At 36.6% G+C, this 24,036-nt stretch overlaps 6 protein-coding genes and 1 pseudogene across 7 annotated transcripts; 6 read left to right on the top strand and 1 right to left on the bottom strand.

The window, feature by feature from the left end:
* Positions 438-1,031, bottom strand: LOC104783898. Its single transcript, XM_019244139.1, has 2 exons — positions 1,028-1,031; positions 438-967 (listed from the first exon to the last, which is right to left on the bottom strand). The coding sequence occupies exons 1-2, from the start codon at positions 1,029-1,031 to the stop codon at positions 504-506; spliced, it is 468 nt and encodes a 155-aa protein (XP_019099684.1). The 3' UTR covers positions 438-503.
* LOC104780646 (probable replication factor A 73 kDa subunit) lies at positions 2,574-5,413 on the top strand. 2 transcript variants are annotated; one of them, XM_019244680.1, is made up of 10 exons: positions 2,574-2,838; positions 3,114-3,257; positions 3,347-3,590; positions 3,673-3,763; positions 3,851-3,975; positions 4,070-4,151; positions 4,233-4,350; positions 4,436-4,714; positions 4,806-4,963; positions 5,046-5,413. In XM_019244680.1, the coding sequence occupies exons 2-9, from the start codon at positions 3,225-3,227 to the stop codon at positions 4,851-4,853; spliced, it is 1,020 nt and encodes a 339-aa protein (XP_019100225.1). In that variant the 5' UTR covers positions 2,574-2,838; positions 3,114-3,224; the 3' UTR covers positions 4,854-4,963; positions 5,046-5,413. The 2 variants fall into 2 exon arrangements, with proteins under 2 accessions (XP_019100225.1, XP_010503464.1); XM_010505162.2 differs by lacking the exon at positions 2,574-2,838 and having other exon boundaries at positions 2,845-3,257.
* On the top strand, positions 6,228-7,162 carry LOC109132507 (F-box protein At2g35280-like; the record flags this gene model as incomplete). The annotated part of the gene is made up of 1 exon (XM_019244140.1): positions 6,228-7,162. A coding segment is annotated over one exon (660 nt), but the record flags the coding sequence as incomplete, so codon positions are not given.
* Positions 10,050-11,557, top strand: LOC104783899. Its single transcript, XM_019244679.1, has one exon. The coding sequence runs from the start codon at positions 10,077-10,079 to the stop codon at positions 11,247-11,249; it is 1,173 nt and encodes a 390-aa protein (XP_019100224.1). The 5' UTR covers positions 10,050-10,076; the 3' UTR covers positions 11,250-11,557.
* LOC104780647 (probable Ufm1-specific protease) lies at positions 14,511-18,389 on the top strand. The gene is made up of 13 exons (XM_010505163.2): positions 14,511-14,717; positions 14,938-15,294; positions 15,388-15,656; positions 15,726-15,813; positions 15,916-16,091; positions 16,277-16,367; positions 16,603-16,725; positions 16,822-16,869; positions 16,954-17,030; positions 17,313-17,401; positions 17,485-17,596; positions 17,764-17,866; positions 18,067-18,389. Exons 1-13 carry the CDS (start codon positions 14,543-14,545, stop codon positions 18,294-18,296), a joined length of 1,938 nt encoding a protein of 645 aa, XP_010503465.1. The 5' UTR covers positions 14,511-14,542; the 3' UTR covers positions 18,297-18,389.
* On the top strand, positions 19,037-20,885 carry LOC104783900 (annotated as a pseudogene).
* LOC104783901 lies at positions 21,225-23,040 on the top strand. Its single transcript, XM_019244676.1, has 2 exons — positions 21,225-22,976; positions 23,029-23,040. The coding sequence occupies exons 1-2, from the start codon at positions 21,225-21,227 to the stop codon at positions 23,038-23,040; spliced, it is 1,764 nt and encodes a 587-aa protein (XP_019100221.1).

Raw genomic sequence — 24,036 nt, forward strand, 5'->3', positions numbered from 1 at the left:
CACTGGTTCTAACTATGCGACATGGTTGGAGTCAGGGATATCGGAAAGTAATCTTTGAAGAGGATTGCAAACAAGCAATAGATCTACTCAATAACAAAGTGTTAAATTTTGGATGGTTGTAAGTTGTAACTGGATTCAGGAGTTATGCGGTTGGCAAAAGTGATTCGGTGAAGTTCTCTTCCTTTGGACTAGCCGGACAAACAATCAACCAGCTGATCTTTCGGCTAAACATCTTTCCGGAGAACAAACATGTCTTATTTCATTTCTATGTTCCTCCTTTTATCATTCATGTTTTACACTGTAATCATATATATAATATCAGAGTTTTCTCTCATTTTAGAGTGTCCACGTCAGCATAAATTTTCAATTTCGTTGGGCTTTTTGTAAACCCAAATATAACTTTTCTAAGTCCAATTGATCAAAGCCTCTTTGAACTTTTCCCCTTCGTCGTCTTCTTCGTAAACAATGAGATTTCTTCTCTTTCTTCTCCATGACGAGCGCCTTCAACGATGGACTGCAATAATCCTCAACCGAAATGATTGAACCAAACCCAATCTTCGACCCGTTAACTCTCTCCCATCACCCTTATAAGCAACGGAGCGAACTGTCACCGGCGACAGATTCTCGCTCCTCTCTTCTCCACCGCCTCCGCCAATCTTCTCTCTACCATTGAACGGCGGCAACGGTGATGTCACCAATAGCTCTTTCAGTTTACCCCTAGCAGCACGGTGTTTCCCCCTCTTATTTTCCCCGGAGTTTCCATCAGATTCCGGCGAATCCTCAAGGATCTGACGGAGATTGCGTCTGCGACTGTCCAAGCTCTTTTCGAACAACATCCGCAGGGTTTTGCGTCGCCAGAGATTAAATACAGGGCTCTTCGTCGGACTCATCGCAGGGTTCCCGGCGGCAGAGGATCCCTCTAAGCTGCGATGTGCGGCGAAGAGCTTGAATTTGTGTATCTTCAGTGCTATATCAACGAGAAGGGTGAGAAGGATTACACCACTAAGGTACCTTCACTTTATTATACTCATCTCTTCTCTTTTGTATGCTTGATTTGAAAGACGAAGTGACCAAAAGGGTATGCATGGTCAATGTATAATCAAGCAATAATCTCAGCATTTTCTTTCGTAATGTGTTAGAATCAACTCCCTTTAGAATCTGAATTAAAAGGGATAAAGTTCAACTTCCATTACAGAATTACCATTTGTTTTGTTCTTGTCAAAATTTTAGGATTTCGAATACAAATCACTGTTTTGATATGGGTTAGAAAAGTTTAGGTACACACTAGCAACTTTTGTTTTGTCTGCTTTTATGATTTGTTGTTTCATTTATCTTCAAAATTGATAGAAGCTCTTCTCGACATTGAGTTCTTTTTTGAGTTCTTACTCTATATATAGAAGCATTTTGATACACAATGAGCTTGGTTTCATTTATGTTTATAGAGTTTCATTTATTCATGTCTGTCTTCCAGTCGGTTCTCATATAATCCATATAATTGTTTCATTTGGTTATTTCAGATTCAAGGAAGGCAAGTGCGTCAGTGATCAGATACAATGGTAATATATGCATTCTGAAGATACATTGTGAATTTTGTTTATTTCAGCGATTTGAGCTAAGAGTTTTTTTCAATCTTTTGGATAATCACAGTCAGCTTTGTTCAATTTCCATTCATTCCTAACGGTGGTGCTGCTTCTGATCTGCACTTGCACTTTTCTATAGGACTACTATAAATCCTATCACACCACCCACAAACACGAGTTCATCCTTCCACCTTGATTAAAAAAAAAACTGAAACTTTATATTTTGAGAAAATGTCTTACGATGATGTTGTTGCCATTCCTGCTGAAGTTGCAGATTCATCAGGAAGAATATCTAAGCTGAAACACCTACTCCAACAGAAACCTACTGTAGGTGAATTGCATTATCTTCGAATCTTACTCAACAATATCAAAGGTGCCACAAGTTTCGAACATTTGAAGAGTGTAGGAGGTGTTGTACATGAAACTTTTAAAGAAACATGTTACGCAAGAGGGTTGATAGATGGAGACAACTAATGGGACAAGCGAAATGGTGGAAAGATTTATTGGAAAACTCATTCACTTTGTTGACTATCCCTTTCAAGATATAATTGTCTTTGTTGCCTCTGTTTTGAACTCAAACTCTGTTTTCTTTGTTTTCTTACACTTTTATTTTTCAAATAAATTTCACATTTTTATTTAGAACTTCTGCTTTATTGCTCTTTTTGTTATCAGCCTTTTTCTACCTTCAAGTTTAGCATACATGCTTTGAGTAGTATTTTTAATATATAAACTACACATTTTAATATACATATTCACAATTTTTATTCACTTCATTTCATCCTTGAAACGATAGTAAAACATAAAACACAAGCTTAATTAACGAGTTAATCATTTAATCGAATTAACCACATCTTAACAATTAAACAGGCCACAGGCCCATTTTTGTTTTCAACTTCGGTTTGATGATTTAATTGACGAGTAAGGCAAATAATCGAATAAATTACAGGTTAACAATTAAACCGGGTCACATTATAAATTGTTTCCTCTTCAGATTCGATCAGTTTTGCGAATCTTCTTCTTCTCCACCACGACGATGATGACTTCAACAATCCTTAGTCCCTACTCTTTAATTGCATCAATTAAAGCAAAAACCCAATCCTTTCTCCTTCTAAACCCCCCATTCTAGCGAATTCAATTTTGTTAATTCAAAATTTGAAACTTAAAAATCTCAATTCGTCTGGGAATTCTTGAGACTGATCATATTCTCTTTCCACTGTCTAATTCTTGGATAAGCAACAGTCATCGAGCGTTACAACAAGTAAGATTCTTAAATACATTTATTCATTTCTAATCTAAACTCCACTACTTGAATTTCATATCGTGCTTTAGATTTTAAATGTCCACTATTGAAACTGAAATTGGAATAAATCATTCTCACTCCACCTGATGTCGATTAGCCTTTCTATAGGACTACTATAAATCCTTTCACATCACCCACAAACACGAATTCATCTTTGCATCTTGATTAAAAAAAAGCAAAACTTTATTTTTGAGAAAATGTCTAATGTCGATGTTGTTGCGATTTCTGCTGAGGCAAACTATGTGAGCTTTGATGGCTTACGTCTTGTTCGTTCCTCCCAACAAGTTGTTGGCCGTTTACTTCGTTTTTGGGATGCTCGCAATGTCAAGAACGATAATGAATTTATGGGAATAATCCTTCTCTTACTCGATGAAAAGGTTGAACTTCTTATATGTTTTGATGTATAAATATATTATTCTTAGTCTCTTCTTACTAGCTAAACCCTTCTTTTTTTTTTTCTCTTCAGTGCTCAGTAATCAATGCCTTCATCCCATCTGCTTATGCCAGTCAATTCCGTCATGTTTTAGGTGAAGGTGTAATCTTCAATGTTGGAGGTTTTGAAGTGGGTCGATGCCAAAGGCTCTACAAGATCACTGACCATCCTTATGTCATTCGTTTCTTGCCTGCCACATCAATTGAGCGAGAAAAATTCATGTTACGAAACTTTGACGACTTGCAAGTTCTTGCTAACACCAACAGTGAACTCCCTGGTAATATGTCACTTAAATTGTCTTTGTCCCTCAATATTAATCAAAAAACCATGTAATAACTTTACCCCCTTCCCCTATGTAGATGTGGTTGGCCAAATCTGCTTTGTTCAAGGATCTAACCTCAATGATTCAACTTCCACTCAGCGTTTGGTAGTACGATACCGGATGGATACGTAAGCTTACTAATACTCTTTCAAAAGTACCATGTATGGCAGAAAATTCACATTCAAAATCTATAACTACATTTTTTAAATTTTTAGGTCTGTTATTGTATACTTATCACTATGGGATGATGTTGCTGCTACCTTCCGTGCACATTTCAGCTCTGGCGATACCATGAATTCTGTCATGCTGGTTACTACCGTGAACCCAAAGATGTTTGGAGGTCTGTACTAATCTCAAATCTAAAACCATTTTCATATTTATTTGTAGCTACTAAACTCAAATCTTAAGACACATACTTATTTGTCTTTTTAAAGGTAACCTTTATCTGAACTCCACATCTGCAACAAGGTTTTTTTTTGACACCGACATTCAGCCAATCAAGCAGTTTTCCAACAGGTAAGATTGTGAACTATACTTCTTTAATATGCTACTGACAAAAGCAAACACTAAAAAAGTTTCCATGGCATAATGTTGTAGGATGGGAATAAAAAGTGAAGAGGCCTTTACACGGGCAGACACATCAGCTGGAATACGTAAAAAAAAATTGGTTTCCATTCATGAACTTCATGAATTTATTTCTAAATCTCATGAACAGGTATTAAGATACTTTCCAAAACTTAACTTCTAAGTTTAATTCTTTTATATTCAAGTCTAACGTTTCTTCTTACATTCTTCAAAAGACACAAGATGCAGATTTCCTCTGCAATGCTAAGGTCGTAGGCGTTGTACGAAAGAATGGCTGGTCTTTTGTGTCATGTACTGGGTGTAGTCGAAAATTAGACAAGGTTGGAAATGCTCTACGCTGCAACAAATGTGTTTCACCCACTGTCACAGGAGTTGTAAGGTATCGAGTTGAACTTGCTGTGGAGGACGGTCATGACCGGGAAACATTTGTTGTATTTGATGATGAAATGACTAAGCTCATCACCAAAATTGCAGCTACTCTCATCCTCGAAGATGTAAGCTATTAAAATGCTATATCCATATGGTTTTCAAAATCTAAAGATCATACAAATGTTTTTATCAAACACTTATAAACACATGTTGTAGGGTGATGGAGGCAACAAAGATGAATACCAAGCTGTATTGAAGACCTGAATGGCAAGCAATTTCTTTTCCAAATCAAAGTGACCCCATTCAACTTCACTTCTAGCCACAGAACTTTTACAGTTTCTAAACTCAGTGAAACTACAACTGATGTTGGACAGGTAAATTGCTGTTACAAAGCTAATTTTCCCCCTTATAATTTTGTTTAATTTTAATCACACAAACATACATCTTTCCTTTCAGTCTGTTACTACCATAGAAGGACCCACATTCAACGTTAAGGTGGATAATTCTGCAAGTTCCAACATTGTTCAAACTCTCGACAACAAATTGGACGAATCAACAAGCTCTAACATGGGTATGTCTGAGAGGAAGCGTAAACGTGGACGTGAGTAGGGCTTTGATAACCAGCAATCCGTCATTCCCAATTTTTTTTAACTTTTCTTCTCTATCTTATGCTTAAGAACTCATGTTTTTCCTATTTTCAGTTTCGGGCAATGTTCTTTTTAAAGCACAATGTTTTTATCTTTTGTTTTCTATTATGAAGGGAATGAGTACCGGTTATTAAAACAATGTCTACTTTTAATATAAATACGGATGCAACTTCTTTATTTTTAATACATCTTGCAGATTCATGTTCTTTCTATCGTTAGGACTTTATGATCCAGTAACATGTAGCAGTATATATGAGCATTTGAGTGCTCTATACTGTCTTAGTCCCTTGCATCTACTATTTCAATGACACAAACAATAAACAAACAAAACCAAGCTATACTCTTCAAGATGCAATCGACCAAAAGATAGAATTCAACATCTATGAGCTATGAATCCAACTAAGTTTCTTGAATTTAATGTGATAACATCACATACCATGTGTGGTATCATATTGTTGAATCTTACAAGTAAACACTGATTTATAACCAACATGCGGGTTCTCATCTATCCAAAAAGGAAAAATTATATTTTAATATAGAGCATCTTATAGAAAAAGAGATTATACGATCAATAGCATTTAAAATTTCCAACAGAACTTCATTTTACTTTAAACATATCCTATATGGTTCCCACATTGGGACTATTTGTCTGTCCAGAAATTATACATACAAATAAAAGTATATTGGGAAAAAATAAAATGAAAAACCACTTCCTCATTGAAAATATTTTCCCTCGCTTTAAATAAAAAATTAAAAGCAATAAGAATAAAAAAAAAACCCAGGATAATACAGTTACGTAGACACTGAAAGAGCACTAAAATTGAAGTTGAAATACTGGTGAATGTGGGCAATTGCATACGTTAATAAATACTCCACTAAGAATCATATTTAAGGATATTAATCCAAACATTCGAGGAGATAAAACATCCATCACAATTCATTCATCTATTTAAACGATTGAAAATAAACACAATTCACACTTTCAAATTAACAATACTTCTGTTTACAAATAGATCCAAGGAAAGTAGATATCAGTCGATTGGAATCACTCCCTCAAGATCTGTTGGGCATAATCGTCTCAAAAGTCGTTGATGCATCCACTGACGATTACATTAACTGCATCCTCTCTTGCAAAGAATTAGGCGCATCCGCTGATGACAAACGTATCCTCCAAAAACTCAATCTCGCTCCACTGGTGAAGAAACCACTACTATCAATCCAATACGTTCCGCTCATGAAAAAAACTCTTGCAAAAAACAATCTTGATGCTCACTACATCAAAGGTATCATCAGGTACTTCCTCCTCACTAACTCTGTCACAGGACTCCACCATTTGGGTGTCTCAGCTAATGCAGGGAAGCTAGAAGTCATCTATCTGTATGCCATTATACTCTGTAGAGGCAGAGTCGTTGAAGGTAAAAAATATCTCAACAAGCTTAAATGGACTGAAGACACAACTCTGGTTAACAATTGCTGGAAAAAGATCAAAATCTCATTACATGGGATTAGAGTGGCCAGGAAGAGATGTTATTTGACATCACTTCGACACATGAAACCAACAGCAACTTTTTGTCACCTCAAGGACATGAAGACCACATGTGGAAGGTGTTTCTACTACAAACAAATGTATAAGTTTATCTTCATGATATAACTTAAACTTGGCATCTAAAGAGTTGAAAATCAGTTTTCTTTTTAAATTCCCTAAAATGCTTATAGAGCTGTGTCTCAAAGCAAATTCGTTTTCGTTTTCTCTTTTTCTTTCATGTTTCCAGCTTTTTAAGTTGTAAGAAATTCTCATAATCAAATAAATTTCAGCTCTTACATATATTAATTGCACATATATTTACTTCCCAAACAATTATTAAGAACCTGGAAATGGGGAGGAGATTTACTCTTGGGAGTTACCAAAAAGCCACACCAAAAACCCTATGATCATTTGTCAAAAAAAAACTAAAATTATTTCAATCCGTTTGCTATTACACTATTAGAAAAACAGTAAACAAACTGTATAATTTGCAAGTTGTGTTAAGCTAATTCCATTATAAAACAAACGTACCCCAATACAGTTACTATATCAAAGTATCTAAAAGGTCCATTTCAAAATGTAACTTCCTCTTAGTGTAAAAATATTTACCAAGAAAATACAAAAAACACTCAAGCAATGATGTTCATATACGTAACATCCACGCAATGACACTCACGTCCATAACGTAAAACCGTATAACACATGATCGTGAAATATTAATAATATACCCACTCACTAAAGCAATAAATAAGATACAATATAATGATAATTAATAGAAATGGTGTGAACAATGAAACTCCTATTTAGTTAAATGTAAGAAGCCGAATAGAAAACCTCTCACTATACAATCATCACTTAAAACTACAATCTCACAAAATATAACAACAAGATCGTGATGCAATCTTAAAAAAAAAGAAGTATACAAACTAAAAAGTTATGAAGCAAAAAACACCAGGAAAGAGAAAACCCATCTCACAAACTTCAACTCAAGCAACCAAAAAAAGGAAAACAAAGAATCATGAAGAAGCTGGATGCATCTTACAAACTCAAAGTAAGTTCACCATTTCTCAATCGTAATCATATATTAGATCATGCACTTATGATCACGCCAATCAAAGAAGAAGAACAATCACTAAAATTAATTCCTTTAAAACACTTACAGGTAATCCACTGCAAAGTACAGATTATAAATCAAGCATCTTCGCACGTCGAGGTAAACGAAAGCATAAAAATAATTTGTGGATTGAGGGCAAATTTATTTACCTAATGAAACTATACTAAAATTATATAATTGCAGTTGAACAAAGAAAAGCACGACAAATTCGACGGGCAATAATATTGGCTAAAAGAGGAACTAATAAGCAGAAAGGTAATTTGTTTATCAATAACGATGAAAGACATGCTTTCCTAACAAGCAATCTTCATATAGATGAAAACAATATTCCTCGCCTCATAATCTAACTAATATGTTCTAATGGCAAAAACATTGTAACCCAATACTAACAAACTCTTGAATAAAATAATAGGAAACAAGAAAGAGAAGGGCCATACATCATTGGGAACTAAAACAAATGGAGAAGATGGATTGCTACAATGCCCATTTTGTGAAGCTTTGGTGTGGAAAGAGGAAAGAATGGGAACTAAAGGATCAAACAATGTTCCATTATATACAATATGCTGTCAACAAGGCCGAGTAAAGTTACCTGCTGAGCCACAACCACCAGCAACGTTGGAAAAGCTGTTAACAACGTCGCAACACTACCAGCAGAATATAAGAACCTATAATTCTATTCTTGCCTTCACGTCAATGGGTGTGCAGATAGATAAGTCTATCATGCACAAAGGTGGCCCATTCACTTTTAGGATTCATGGTCAGAATCATCACAAGATAGGATCATTGGTACCAGAAGAAGGGACAACTCCAAAGTTCTTACAATTCTACATCTTCGATACAGCTAACGAGGTCTAGAACAGAATTTCAGCTGTAAGTAGGACCACAAAGGCTAAGGAGTTAGACGAGAAAATAGTCAAAGACCTTATCACCACAGTGGATCAATTCAATTGTTTGGCAAAAGTTTTCAGGAAGGCAAGGGACAGATATAAAGCTGGTGATTGTCCAGAGTTTAGAATCAAGCTAATAGGGCAGAAGAAGCGAGGAAAACAATATGATATGCCAACAACCGATGAAATAGCTGGGTTAATTGTGGGAGATTTTACAACTGAAATTGGGGAAAGAGATGTGATAGTCCATCATAAGTCAACTGGGCTTCAACAGATAAGCGATCTACACCCTTTGTAAATGACTCTACAATATCCACTTCTGTTCCCATATGGGGAAACAGGATATCATGAAGCAATCCCCGTTGTTGAAAGTGAGGAAAATAAAAGAAAAAGAGCTTACATCACTAAGAGAAAATATTACGCCTACCAAATTCAAACAAGACTGACAGAAGGCATGACGATTGTAAGATCAGCGTTTGCTGCACCAATATATAGTCGATGCATATACATCAATTGAGCAAAAAAGATTACGGTGGTATCGACTAAATCAGAAAAAACTGAGGGCTGATCTATACAACAATGTCAAAGATGATGTTTCAAGGGGTGACACAGATGCCAAGTAAATTGGAAAAAAAGTAATATTACCAGCAAGATATACAGGCAGTCCACGCTACATGATTGAAAAATATCATGATGCAATGGCTATATGTCGATGGTATGGAAACCCTGATTTGTTTATCACAATGACAACAAACCCAAAGTGGGAAGAAATCACTGAACACTTGAAGACTTATGGAAACGATGCATCAAATGACAGGCCTGACATAAAATGCAGAGTGTTCAAAATAAAACTAGATAAGCTGTTACGCGACTTCAACAAAGGTCTCTTTTTCCCTCGACCAGTTGCAGGTTAGACAAAATAAATTATTACACTTACATATCTATCAAATAATTTATTCAAACAATTTCAATTTTTTTTTATAAACAGTTGTCTACACTATCGAATTTCAAAAAAGAGGACTGCCTCATGCGCACATACTTCTATGGCTGCCAGGAGATCATAAAAAGCCTACACCAAAGGATACAGATAAGTACATATCAGCAGAAATACCAGATAAAGATAAAGATCCAGAAGGTTACAAGTTGGTAGAGCAACACATGATGCATGGACCATGTAGAAAAGATCGTCCATCCTCTCCATGCATGGAAAAAGGAGTTTGCGGTAAGAAATTCCCAAGAGGGTTTGTACCACACACAAAAATGAACGATGCAGGGTATGTCCTATATCAACGGCAGAACAATGAAAGATTTGTGATGAAAGGGCAAACACGATTGGATAATCGATATGTTGTTCCTCACAATCTAGATATTTTGAAGAAGTACAAAGCCCATATCAATGTAGAATGGTGCAATAAGTCAAGCGCTATCAAATATCTCTTCAAATACATTACAAAAGGAGTGGATAGAGCAACATTCATAATTCAGAAGGGAACTAGTGACAATATTCAAGGATCTGGAAATGGTTCTGAGCCAAAACCACGAAATGAGATAAATGAGTATCTCGATTGTCGTTATTTATCAGCGTGTGAAGCCATGTGGAGAATATTTAAATTTAATATTCACCACCACAATCCTGTCGTCCAACGACTACCGCTACACCTTCTTGGGGAGCAATGCACAGTATTTGGCGAAAAAGAGAAACTTCCAAGTGTTGAAATTCGTTACGGACATGGGAGGACGATGTTTACAGAGTATTTTGAAATGAATAAGATATGTGAAGTAGCCCGGAAGTTGAAATATGTGCAGATGCCATTAGAGTTTTTGTGGGATAGTGACAACAAAATGTACCGTAGACGAAAGCAACGGGGAAACGTGGGAATGGTCGTAAACATACACCCTACAGCAGGTGATTTGTATTATCTCCGAATCATGCTCAACGATGTCAAAGGTGCCACAAGTTTTGATGATTTGAAGACTGTTGGAGGTGTTCTTCATGAAACTTTTAAAGCAGCATGTTATGCAAGAGGTTTGATAGATGGAGACAAAGAATGGCATGAAGCTATGGATGAAGCCTCACAATGGGCAACATCATATCTACTTAGAAGCCTATTTGTCTTAATTTTGATATATTGTGAAGTTTCACAACCTCTAAAGGTATGGAATCACTGTTGGGAGTATATGGCAGATGACATACTACGAAAGCAACAAAGAGTTCTGAATTTCCCTATATTAGAACTAAAACCGGAAGAATTGAAGCAGTACACACTGATCGAGATTGAAACACTCCTACGCCAGCATGAAAGGTCACTAACAGATTATCCAGAAATGCCTCAGCCAGAGAAAACAATATTGGAAGAACTAAAGAACTCCTTACTTCAGCAAGAGTTTCAGTTCAACATACAAAAGGAGAAAGCATCACATGATGAATTATTCAGGAAGCTCAACCATGAACAAAAAAAAGTTACGATGATGTGCTCAAGTCTGTGACAAATAAAGAAGGCAAGTTATTCTTTTTATATGGAGCTGGAGGTACAGGCAAAACATTTCTGTATAAGACTATTATCTCTGCTCTAAGATCAAAAGGCAAAAGTGTGATTCCAGTAGCATCATCAGCTATTGCAGCTTTACTCCTACCAGGCGGCAGGACGGCACATTCAAGGTTCAAGATACCAATCACGGTTCATGAGGATTCAATTTGTGAAATTAAAGCAGGAACAATGCTAGCTCAGGTACTCAGTAAGGTGGATCTTATTATTTGGGATGAGGCACCTATGGCACACCGCCATACATTTGAAGCTGTCGATCGAACATTAAGAGATATTTTATCAGTGGGTGATAAAACAGCTATCAACAAAACATTTGGGGGCAAAACAGTTCTTCTAGGTGGAGATTTTCGTCAAATCTTACCAGTGATACCACAAGGAACAAGACAAGAAACAGTCTGTGCAGCAATAAATCGTTCATATTTATGGGAGTCGTGTCAGAAATACATGTTATTGCATAATATGAGAGTGGACCCGGAAGAAAAGAAATTCGGAAAATGGATTCTGCAAGTTGGGGATGGAGATGCACCAAAAAAAACCAGGATCTAGATGAAGATCAAGAAGAAGATAACATCATAATTGACAAAACTCTAATGCTACAAGAGACAGATAACCCACTAGATGTCCTATGCCAATCAGTATTTCCGAATTTTGCCAACACGTATCAAGACTTGGATAAGCTTAAAGGTACAGCAATCCTGACTCCAAGAAATGATACTGTTGATGAGATCAATGAATATATGCTATCACAAGTGCCTGGTATTGCAAAGGAATATTTAAGTGCAGATACTATCGGTCAAGATTACACACAAACAGAAGAAGGATTTGAGATGTCATATCCATTGGAGTATCTTAATTCACTAGAGTTTCCAGGATTACCAGTACATCGACTATGCCTAAAGGTTGGTGTCCCTATCATGCTACTTAGAAATCTCAACCAAAAGGAAGGGTTATGCAATGGAACAAGGCTTATTGTCACTCATTTGGGAAACAAAGTAATAGAAGCTGAGATACTTTCAGATACAGAAGAAAAAAAAAAAGTGTTAATCCCCAGGATTATACTGTCACCACAAGACTCTAAGCATCCATTCACTCTAAGAAGACGTCAGTTCCCGGTAAGAATGTCCTATGCTATGATAGTAAATAAAAGCCAAGGGCAAACCTTGAACAAAGTGGCATTATATCTCCCAAATCCAGTGTTCAGTCATGGCCAACTATATCTTGCTTTGTCACGTGTCACATCCCCAAAAGGTCTCACAATCCTAGACACATCAAAAAAAAACGAAGGGAACTATGTCACAAACATAGTCTACAGAGAAGTTTTCAGAGGTCTACCAGCAGTTTCATGTAAGTAATTAACACCGAAACTCCACTAATGACATTTTCTGACTCTTACCAAACACCAAATTAAAACAGCAATTAATCTTCTGCTCACTATTATATTTGACACTATAAAGAAAGAAACTAACTACTATTTCTGTACTCTTAGGCAGATGAACAAGGTGGCAAATGAAACCAAGAGACACACATTTTCGCAACATGATTACCAAAATCCACATATGCCGGTAAAAGATCAAACCATTTGTTATTCAAATCAACCATATCTTTTATTTAAAACAGATAATCAAATATTCGACTAATCATGTTTTCTGTTTTTCCATATCAAAAAGGGTTAACAACAAGATCTAAGAGAGAAGAAAGGTAGATAGATCAAAGAAGGGAGCAAGAAAGCTAACGAATGAGATCATAAATTCAGTAAATCAGTAAATCAACAACAAAAGAAAAATCATAAAACGAATGAGATCTTTATCGAGCCTCAAGGTGAACAAAATCCAAAATTAAGCGAACGAAGCAAAGAGATTGAAAACTTACAGAGAATTGTTTAAAGATTATTCTTCGATCTTCGCGATGATTGAATTTTTTTTGGGTTCTTGTCGTCGAGAGAGGAGGAAGGGGATGATGAAATCGAAGGACGGGAACTTTTCTTAAATATTTAATTTTTTTTTTGGTTTGTGAATTTTTTGCTGTAATACTGATGCCAGTTGGCAATTTAAAATATGAAGATGGACTGACAAAATTAAAAGAGATAGGCCATTTTAAGCTTCTTCTCTTTTTGTTTTGCAGAAGCCCAACTACATCTCTACTACGTGTCGTTGAGTTACAACAAATACACAAATTATTTTTTTCCTTTCTGTCGGCAATTTAAAATTAGTTTTGTGTGGAATGAAATGTACTATATATTATAGACAGTGTCCTAAAAACGTATAAAAATCTTTGTTGTTTCATATTTTACTAAATAAATCCAAATGTGTATGTTATCTGTGTACCTGTCGTTTATATGAATATATATCATCAACGTTTTACAGTTTTTTTTTTGTAATTTTAATATTCAAATATATACGATGAACTCCACCACAGATTTATTAATTTGTCGATTTTTGGTAATTGATCAAATTTTCATTTATTCTAATTCTATAATAATCCAAAAAAAAAAAAACCCAAGACTCCATTATTTTTCTTTTGAGATTTGTTTACACAGAAAAAAATCGACTAGATTAGATTAACTCCATTCCAAGCTTAGATTAGATTAACTCCCTGTGATTTGATCGTTTCTTAACATCTCATCAAATGGAAAAAAAAAATTCGATAATTGCCTAATACATGGCACATTTAAATCAAATGGTAAATCAGACAAAATACTATCATATATAATTATACAGTAAAAAAACAGAAAATTAACGTAAATACCATTTTCATGGGAACATTTAATTTCAAACATATTTTTAAACCTCCAATTTATAATTTCAAGCTGGGATTTCACAATCAGTGTCAACTAAGCACATGTGCTAAGAGTGCAAAAACACTAGATTCAAAAAATAAAATTTTATTTATAATAATTTTATAAAATAGTATATATATAGATTTTTAATTAATAATATATCTTTGAGTCTACATAAAAATAAAATTAACATTGATTAGCATACAATTCCGCGCAAGGCACGGGTTCTCATCCCTAATCATTTATAATCAGGTTAATTATAATGGAAAGCAGACGCTAAAAAAAAAATTTGGTTTAATTTGGATTGTTAGGAAAGGTTAATAGACCATTTAAATGGGCTAATACGACCATAGTGGGCTAGGCCCATATAATGGTCGCCATTAAGTCTCACGTTGACACGATAAATCATCGAACGGAAGAAAAAAAACTGATTTTACTCTGCTTGGTTTGGATCCGAGATGGCTCCTTCGAGCGAGACAGCGACCGTACGAGTCCTTTGCCAAAAGCTGCTTCTCTCAGGGAACCAACCTGGAACTCTCCAATGGCTCATTGGTTCCCCATTTTTCCCGCCTTTCACCGTCGTCTCCACCTTTCGATGTATTCATCACTCCCTTGACTTCCAGCTAGAATCTGGTAAGGAGACAGCTTTGATTATAACGATTAGTGAAACTGGATTGCTCAATTGCGTTGATTCCTGCTTTTGATTAAGAAAGTTGAAATTTTTAATTGATTGATCAATTGTTTTGTAACTGTTGTCGGAATTAAGAAACCAAAGTAGCCATCTTTACTGATTTTTGTTTGTGCTGCATTGTTTCCAATTTCCATTAATCATTTTTGTGAAAAAACCAATCAGATGATCTTCGGAAGTTACTACCAAAAGGTTTTGAAGTCATTGGGGGTTTGATAGTTGGAGATTCTGATGCTGAGAAAAGTGCAGTTGAGGCGGTTAGAGCAGCTCGTAGATTGCGAAAGCATTTATCTGAAGGTGGAGAGTTAGATGATGAAAAGATAGTTGGGGCTAGTTGCGATGTAGGAACTGGTACCATCCACTTCTTCATCTCTAAAACCGAGAAAGCTACAAAGCTAGAGCCTGTTGCTTCTGTTGTGTATGAGGATAAGTCTGGAAAGTATTTATGGGAGAATGGTTGCTTGCTTCACTGTGAGCTTCCAATCAAGTTACCATTCTATTTTCCCGCAAGCTCGCCCTCTGGTATGATTTTAAATTTCTGTTATTTGTCTTCATGTTTTGGTTCCATGTGTTTTTTTTGTTTCTCAAGTTTACTGGTTATCTTTTTTTTTCCAGATTCGAAGGAGAAGTTTTCAGAGGCAGTTGATGCAGTTGTTACTCAGTTTAAAGAACCATGTGCTGTGTACATAGCCGAGACCTTAAAGAAAGCTTCTGGAGATGTTCCAAAGCCAGTTGTCCTCCGCGGTAAAGATTTGGGTTTTGGTGCTGATGCGTCAAACATTAACCGGCTTCCTGCTGCTGACCAAGTATCTGACATTAAGATGTTGTCATGTTCACATTTTTGTCTCAATAGCAAAACTGCTGCAGCAGTAAATTCAGCTGAGGTAAGTAAACCGAGAATTTGCTACTTCCTGGATTTACTGCGACTCTTCCCCTGATATTTGTTCTCTTAGAATGCAGATAAAATCCACATATCTGTTCTGCTTAATAGATCTGAAAAATCTCCAACCTCTGGTGCTCCTGTTGCCGAATATTTTCCAGGTAGAACCTTTACATATAGATTATTTATCAAAAGTGTATTCAAGACGCTACGAATATGCATGTGTGCTGTTCTTATATCTTAAATTGTTACCATTCTCACAGCTATGGGAGAAGCAAGGCTCATTGTTGTTGATTTGAATCTTGATGTGCTTACTTATGCACCCAAGGATCTTCCGCTAATGCATGCGGTCTCAGATTTAGTTATCCCTGCTTTGGTTGATCAGCTATATTCCCTAAAGAAGATTATCTTACCATATCTTTTGATGGAACATCCTCAGGTAGACCTACGTTTTCTTCATTTTAGTTATCTAACACAGTTTTACCCAAGTTATATTTCCCATAGTATCATTCTGTTGGATCTGGTGGTGCCATCATAGCTAGGAAGATAAGCTTGTATTTTCATCCCTCTTTGAACTATCCATATTTTTTTCTGACTATCTCAAGGGTCGCTTTACTTTTACAGTTGCGTATATATCACTTTAATCCACCTGGAGTATTACATCCAATAACGACTATATACGAGCTTAACTACGGGGAGACTGAAATGAAGCAAGGTAATTATTACGTTTGAAGAGGGCTGCATAGAGTCATGCTAAGATTGAAATGATACATATTCCTTTCTTTGATTAGAGTTGAAGTTATTTATAGAGAAACCATAACATTATCAGCTTATCATTCTGCTGTGTTTTTGAACTAGCACTTCCACACAAATTTTGATCCTCTAAAGCTTTTAGTGCAGTCTCATCATGTTATATGATATATTGTTCTTGCTCTTGACTTTCTTTGCAGTCGATGTTAGAAAATCTCTACACTTGAGGCTTGGTCTGCCTCTAGATCGTCCACTCCTAAGAACTGCTAATGCCTTGGATTTGTCTGTGAATGATGACTCAAGGAGCAATGTAAAGAAAAGGGGTACATAGATCTGCCTAGTTTTATTGTCTTTTGTTTTTTCTTTGTGTCTCAATATCTGCAATGACTCTAATTGTTAAGTGACGTGGGCAATGCCAGGTTCTTTCTTGCTGAAAGATGTGCATATTGGAATCCCTAGCAGTGAAGGTTAGCACTATGTATGCCTTTATTTTCGTCGTTCATGCTTGGTTCTAGCTATTCGTTTTATTAATTTTTGCGTTTTTTATGCAGTCTCGGAGGGTGTGGCATCTCTTATTCAAGGTTCTTATGAGTATTATCATTATCTTCAGGATGGCTTTGATGACTCGGTATATCATTTCTCATTCTTCCAAGGTTTCAAAATACTGTGTCAATTGAATAACCTAATGGTAGCTGATGATGTGGAAACTAAAATAATCTTAAGCTGAAAATAGGGAATAATCGCCTAGTGCTATGTAACTGGAATCGTTTACAGTCCAGTCCTTTCACGGGAAATCAGAGTTCTTTACTAATTACTAGTACGAACTTTGGTTGCGCTTCAAGTTTTGCTATTTCATTGTAGAAAGTTGGATGTAGTGTCTACTCCTAATACTAATTTTCTCTTGTGCCAGGGATGGGGCTGTGCTTACCGATCATTGCAAACTATCATCTCCTGGTTCAGACTTCAGCACTATACATCCATTGCTGTTCCTTCACATAGGTTTGAAACTATTTCTCATTACTGAAACTCAGGGCTCCTCTTCCATCTCTCGATCCATTAAGCACCACTATTTGGATTCTCAGGGAAATACAGCAGACACTCGTGGAAATAGGTGACAAGGATCCTTCGTTTATAGGGTCTCGCGAGTGGATCGGAGCCATAGAGTTGAGTTTTGTGCTGGATAAACTTCTTGGTGTAAGTCTTCCCACTCTAAACTTCCTTCTTTAAATATTTATTCTGACATCTGAATCATCTTAAGACAAGAATCTAATAGTAGAGTTTCACCATCAACTCGAAATTGCATCTACTATATGTTTTAGCTATAGAGTTTATCAATAATTTTGAAGATCTTTTTTATACAGGTAAGCTGCAAAATCATGAACTTCAGGTCTGGATCGGAGCTCCCAGAGAAATGCCGTGAGATAGCTATGCACTTTGAGAACCAAGGAACTCCAATAATGATCGGTAAGTCAAAGCCAAATCACTCTGATATTGTTGTTAAGCATAAGTGAAGAGCCTATATATAAATGATTAGTCGACTAAGTCTTTAATGTGAGTTAAAAATAAATCCTATAAGAAGGATCCCTTATATATATCCAAACTATTGAACTCAATCAGTATTAGAACCTTGGCTCTGACATCACAAAATGCATTGGTTTGTTCAGGAGGTGGGGTTCTTGCATACACGCTACTGGGAGTGGATTACGATGAAGGAAGCGGGGATTGCGCGTTCCTGATCCTGGATCCGCATTACACAGGAAGTGAGGATCATAAGAAGATCGTCAATGGTGGATGGTGTGGGTGGAAAAAAGCAGTAGATAGCAAAGGGAAGAGCTTTTTCTTGCAAAACAAGTTTTACAACCTTCTTCTTCCTCAGCGTCCTAACATGGTTTAGATTATCATATCATTGTACCAACAAATCATATCACAGTTTACTTAGTCCTGATAATGCAAAAAATGGAGTTTTAAAGAAATTTTTGTTTCCTTTTTTTCCGGAGTAAAAATACAATAATACCAAAATTCAAAATAAGGTAAATTGCCTTATTACTTTTGGCAAATCCCTTAACATTTCCTTTTTCTTCTTATTTTTTCCAATTTTGTAAACGCCGACGATTCTCTCTCATCTATTTATACTCTCCTCGAGCTTGAGAGACTTCTAAGAGACTCTTGTGGTGATTCTTCTTCTTACCTGAGGAGTTTGTGTTTCATTAGTGGAGCTCTGATCGCTTGTTCTTCTTCCCTGTCTTGGCTCGAGATCCGACCCAAGCACAGTGCTAACAGTTTGATTCACGAGTTGGATTGTATTCGTTCCGAGTTCTAATCACTGGTATGTATAATTATTCTATTGCCGGACGTTTAGTACCCTTGATTCTTTGATGTTATTATATATAGCGAAATAAACTCGTATAGCTTAGAAGAGGTGTTTCGTGTTGACAAAGTAACAAAGACTAGGCTTTGTGGAATCCTAAAAAGCCTAGAACTTTTATCCTCCTGCATCTTTATGAATGTACTAACATAGATCTTTTTCTATAGATTGTTCAATCACTGCTCTGCTTTGCTCTTAAATTGATTATCTTGCTGTTTTGGGATTTTTTTTTTCTTCTAATCATTCATAAATCTTGACTGTGTTAGATAATGGCATCCGGTGAAGGGTTGTTGACGAACGGACAGCAGAAGAAACTGGAATTAGCAACTCAGAATCTGTCATCATCTCCAAAGTCTCCTCCTTCGTTTGCTGTAATAAAGAAAGGTTAGATAATACGTTCATTTCAGTTACTAAGTAAATTAAATACTTCTTTGCTTTACAAACTTGAAGCTTACATGTCATTGAATTCCTCTTTCATCTTTTCAACAGATGGTGCTGCTTGTGGTAAGGAGAATTGGGGAAAGGTTCTTGACACAGAAGTAGACTGTTCTTGTATAGATGATGAAGATTCTAGGGCAGAGGTATTATTATTACGTCTGTTTTATTGATGTTGTGCTACTACTCTCTTTTTTAAAATGCTTTTGTACTCATTTTGATTTATTTTCCAACTTGATTTAAAAACAGGAATCATACGCACTTTCCTGTTGGTCATCAGTGTTAGGCAGTTTGGGTGATTACGAAATATTTGTAGTTACCATTATCGAAGATTAATTTAGCTCTGGGGATGTTGAAGTGGCTGCATCTGACGTTATGGAACTTGGTTTGAGCCAATACCATCCTTATTTTGTCAAGACGCTTGTTTCCATGGCCATGAACAGAGGCGATAAAGACAAGGAGAAGGCTTCGGTGTTACTCTCTCGGTTATACGCTGTTATTGTTTCACCTGATCAAATCAGGTCTGGATTTATTAGACTTCTTGAATCAGTTGGTGATCTTGCTTTGGACATACCTGATGCTGTTAACGTCCTCGCTTTGTTTGTTTCCCGTGCCATCGTCGATGAGATTCTTCCCCCGATTTTTCTAGCTAGAGCAATGAAGACTCTACCGGATTCCTCTCTAGGGTTTCAGGTTATAGTAACTGCAGAGAAGAGATATCTCTCAGCTCCTCGTCACGCAGAGCTAGTGCAGAACATATGGGGTGGGACAGAGAGTCTTGATGATGACCTTTCTCTTGACATCTCATCTGCTCAAAACGTAGGGTTACCAATTGAAGAAGATGAAAAGCTAAGACGATTCAAGAATGACACAGTAACTATAATTCAAGAGTATTTCCTCTCCGATGACATTCCTGAGTTAATCCGCAGTCTTGAAGATTTAGGATCACCTGAGTATAACTCAGTGTTCTTAAAGAAGCTAATCACTCTTGCTATGGATAGGAAGAACAAAGAGAAAGAGATGACTTCTATACTTATCTCTGCTCTTCACATGGAGATGTTCTCAACAGAAGATTTCATAAACGGTTTCATCATGCTCCTCGAATCCATTGAAGACATATCATTAGACATTTTAGAAGTATCGCACGAGCTTTCTCTGTTTCTTGCTAGAGCTGTGATCGATGATGTCTTGGCTCCTCTTAATCTCGAAGAGATCTCAGAGAGATTACCACCGAAATCAACCGGACGTGAAACCATCCGCTCAGCTCTGTCTCTGATATCCGCCCAACACGCAGGAGAAAGACTTCTGAGAAGCTGGGGTGGTGGTACAGGCTGTACGGTGGAAGATGCTAAAGACAAGATCTCGAAACTTCTAGAAGAATACGAAACAGGAGGAGTTATTTCAGAGGCTTGTCAATGCATACGTGATCTAGGGATGCCCTTTTTTAACCATGAGGTGGTTAAGAAAGCTCTGGTAATGGCAATGGAGAAGAAGAATGACCTAGGGATGCTTAATCTCTTGCAGGAGTGTTTTGAAGAAGGGATCATTACTACTAACCAAATGAAAAAAGGGTTTGGTCGAATCAAAGATTGTCTTGATGACTTATCTTTGGATATTCCAAACGCAGAAGAGAAATTTATCTTGTATGTTGTGCACGCTGAAGAGAGCGGTTGGCTACACTGACGAAGTGTACTTTTTACATATGATTATCATTTTTAGAGTTTAAGTTGTTCTTTGCTCACATGTATTTGTAATGTTCTCTCAAACTTCCCCAACAATGATTTTTACAATTTTGTTACTTATATAATGTTAAAAAAGTCTTTCTATCAAAATAATAGAATCCGTTTATTATTCTAATAGTTGATCAACATTGTATATACGCATGCATACAGCCCATATTTGATGGCGTTGCGATGTGGCTTATCATTTGTTTATTCAAAGTACATACGTATTGAACATCTCAAAAAAAATATCAACAAAGGTTGACCAAAAAAAGAAAGAGATCTGAAACACAAAAACACAATGGAGAGATCAGTAGATTTACCGATTCACAAACATCCATTATACCATTCATCAAGGTTTATAAATGGTCGTTGTCGTGGTTGCAAGCAAATCTCTCCCATCTATGGTGGCTACCGTTGCAATGACTCTGACTGTAACCATGTTTGGTATCACAAAGATTGTGCTGAGTCATTACCAGAGATCAATCACCCTTCCCATCCTGAACACCCGCTTTGCTTAATCGACTACAGGGGAAACGGTACGTGTGCTTTTTGTGGAGGTTTCTTGTTTGGTCCTACCTATCATTGTTCTATATGCGACTTTCATACCGATATAGCTTGTGCGAGAAAACTACTACCTCCACTAGCTGCTATTGAACATCCCAAATGCCACAACCATTCACTTGTTCTCTTGGAGAAACAAGTGAAGAAAGATCCTTGTGGAGTTTGCAAGAAAACAGTTTCAGGTAGGTATCCTTATGTTTGTCTTGAGTGTGATGTGTATTTCCACGTTGAATGCATAGATATATCACGAGAAGTCAACCATCCTTCTCATCCTGCTCATACTCTCGTGCTTTTTTTTGGACATGAGTCTCTACCTCATGATGCTCAAAAGACTTGTCTTTTGTGTGGTGAAGGATCGGATCATTTGATTTATCATTGTTCCGTTTGCAACTTCAGCATCTGCGTTTATTGTCGGGTGAATCCTCCACCGCTTGCTATAGAACATCTTAAGACTCACGAGCATATGATAAGTCTCTTGCCTAGACGAGTCGAGTTTATTTGCAATGCTTGTGGCGTAAAAGGTGATGGATGTCCTTATATCTGTCTTCAATGTGGTTACTTGCTCCATCGGAAATGCATTGATTTACCTCGTGTCATTAACATTAATCGTCATGATCATCGCATCACTCTCACTCGTCATCTTGGTCATCAGTATTCCAAATGTGGAGTTTGTCGTCAAAGTGTGAATATATACTATGGAGGTTATTCTTGCTCTCTTTGCCCCAACTATGTCGTTCATCCACAATGTGCAACGAGAGACGACGTATGGGATGGAATAGAACTCGAAGGGACACCTGGAGATATTGATCAAGATATTGCACCGTTTCAGGTGGTTGATGACAATACTATAAAACATTTCAGTCATGAAAACCATAATTTGATGCTCAACAAGAATGGTGTCATTACTCATTATGATGAAATCACACGTTGTCAAGCTTGTGTCCTTCCTATACTGTATGATCCTAGCTACAGTTGTGGGCAATGCAATTACGTTCTTCATGAAAGATGTGCGAATCTCCCTCGAAAGAGGAGACACGTGTTCAACAACAAACCATTTACGCTACACGTTGGAGATAAAGACTCTTCCAAGAACTGGTTTGAGTGTGATGCTTGTAGAACAGTCTCCAATGGTTTTAGGTATGTTTCTGGTGATTGGATGCTAGATGTTCTTTGCGGTCCAATATCAGAACCATTGCTCCATGATGGTCATTCACATCCGTTGTTTTACTACAAAACGCAAGGCAAGTCTTGCAGTTCGTGTCACAACAAAATGGCGAAACCCAGAGTCCTATGTTGTGATACTTGTGACTTTTATTTGGATTTTTACTGTGCTAATTTACCTGAAACGGTAGAACATAGCTGCGATGAGCATCCTCTTTCTCTATTCCACGTCGAGAATGATGTGATTTATGATAACAAATATTGGTGTGATATATGCGAAACCGAAACAGATCCAAAGAAATGGTTCTACACTTGTTATGATTGTGGGGTAACTTTGCATGTTAAGTGTGTACTTGGAGACTTCTCACGTCTCATGCCAGGACGCCACATAAATGTTGATGGATATGAGTATGTAGTGGTTTCTAACAGCAAGAGTTCTAGACCGATTTGCGACCAATGCCGTTCTCGATGTGAAGAACCCTTCATTCTAAAGGCTTAGAACAATTGTAATGTTGTTAATTGTAATCTATGCATTGATGTTTTCATTTGCTCGCGTAAATGTCGCCAGCCCTTTCGTTTGAGACTTTAGTACACTTGCTCACATACAAGATTCAATATGGGTTCTGATTCAGTTGTAGTTTGAGGCTTTGATTTTATTTTTATCGTTGATCATCATAATAAGTTTGCAGACATTGCAAGCAGATAAATATGTCTGATAATTATTCACATATTCCTAGTTTGTATTTTCTAGGACGTTATTTCTATTTTCCTGTATAGATATATGATTGCTAAGGATTTTAAAGATCATCAATTATTTGTATATATTCTATATATATTGTACATTTTTCAAGTATATTTTGTAAAAAAAAACCATTTGTGATTTTTGTACAAAATCACATATTTGTTTCTTGTTTATGCATATGGATTTGAACGCAAATTGCACTAGGTGCAGATTTCCATTAGTAAACATCCTCAGTGACGACTGGCTCAACCTAGGTTGTTCATCATGTGGCAGTAAATTTTGTTATTCTTGTTGTGGTGGTGAGCATCTTCCAGCCATGTGCAAAGATTATCAGTTTTGGTCGAATAGGGGAAATAATATTGAGGTTCGAAGATGTCAAGATATTTGAGCTGTTCTTAGTGAGGTAAAGAAGTTGTTTTCTTTTATCTCATTGTGTGTGACCAATTTTGTGTTGAAATACTTCATTGACCCATTGTTTTTTGTTTTTAAAAGAAACTCTCGAAGGTTCACGTTTTGATGAACAACTTCATATCTTACAATGAAGAATCCTTTGAACGGTTCGCCTTTCACCCATATCTGCATTATGCAATCCAAGAGGTTAGGTTAGATTTGGTGTTAGCTATTTTGTTATGAGAATCCATATTTA

Source organism: Camelina sativa, chromosome 4 (genome assembly GCF_000633955.1).
Source record: "Camelina sativa cultivar DH55 chromosome 4, Cs, whole genome shotgun sequence".
In the NCBI taxonomy this organism is placed as follows: domain Eukaryota; kingdom Viridiplantae; phylum Streptophyta; class Magnoliopsida; order Brassicales; family Brassicaceae; genus Camelina; species Camelina sativa.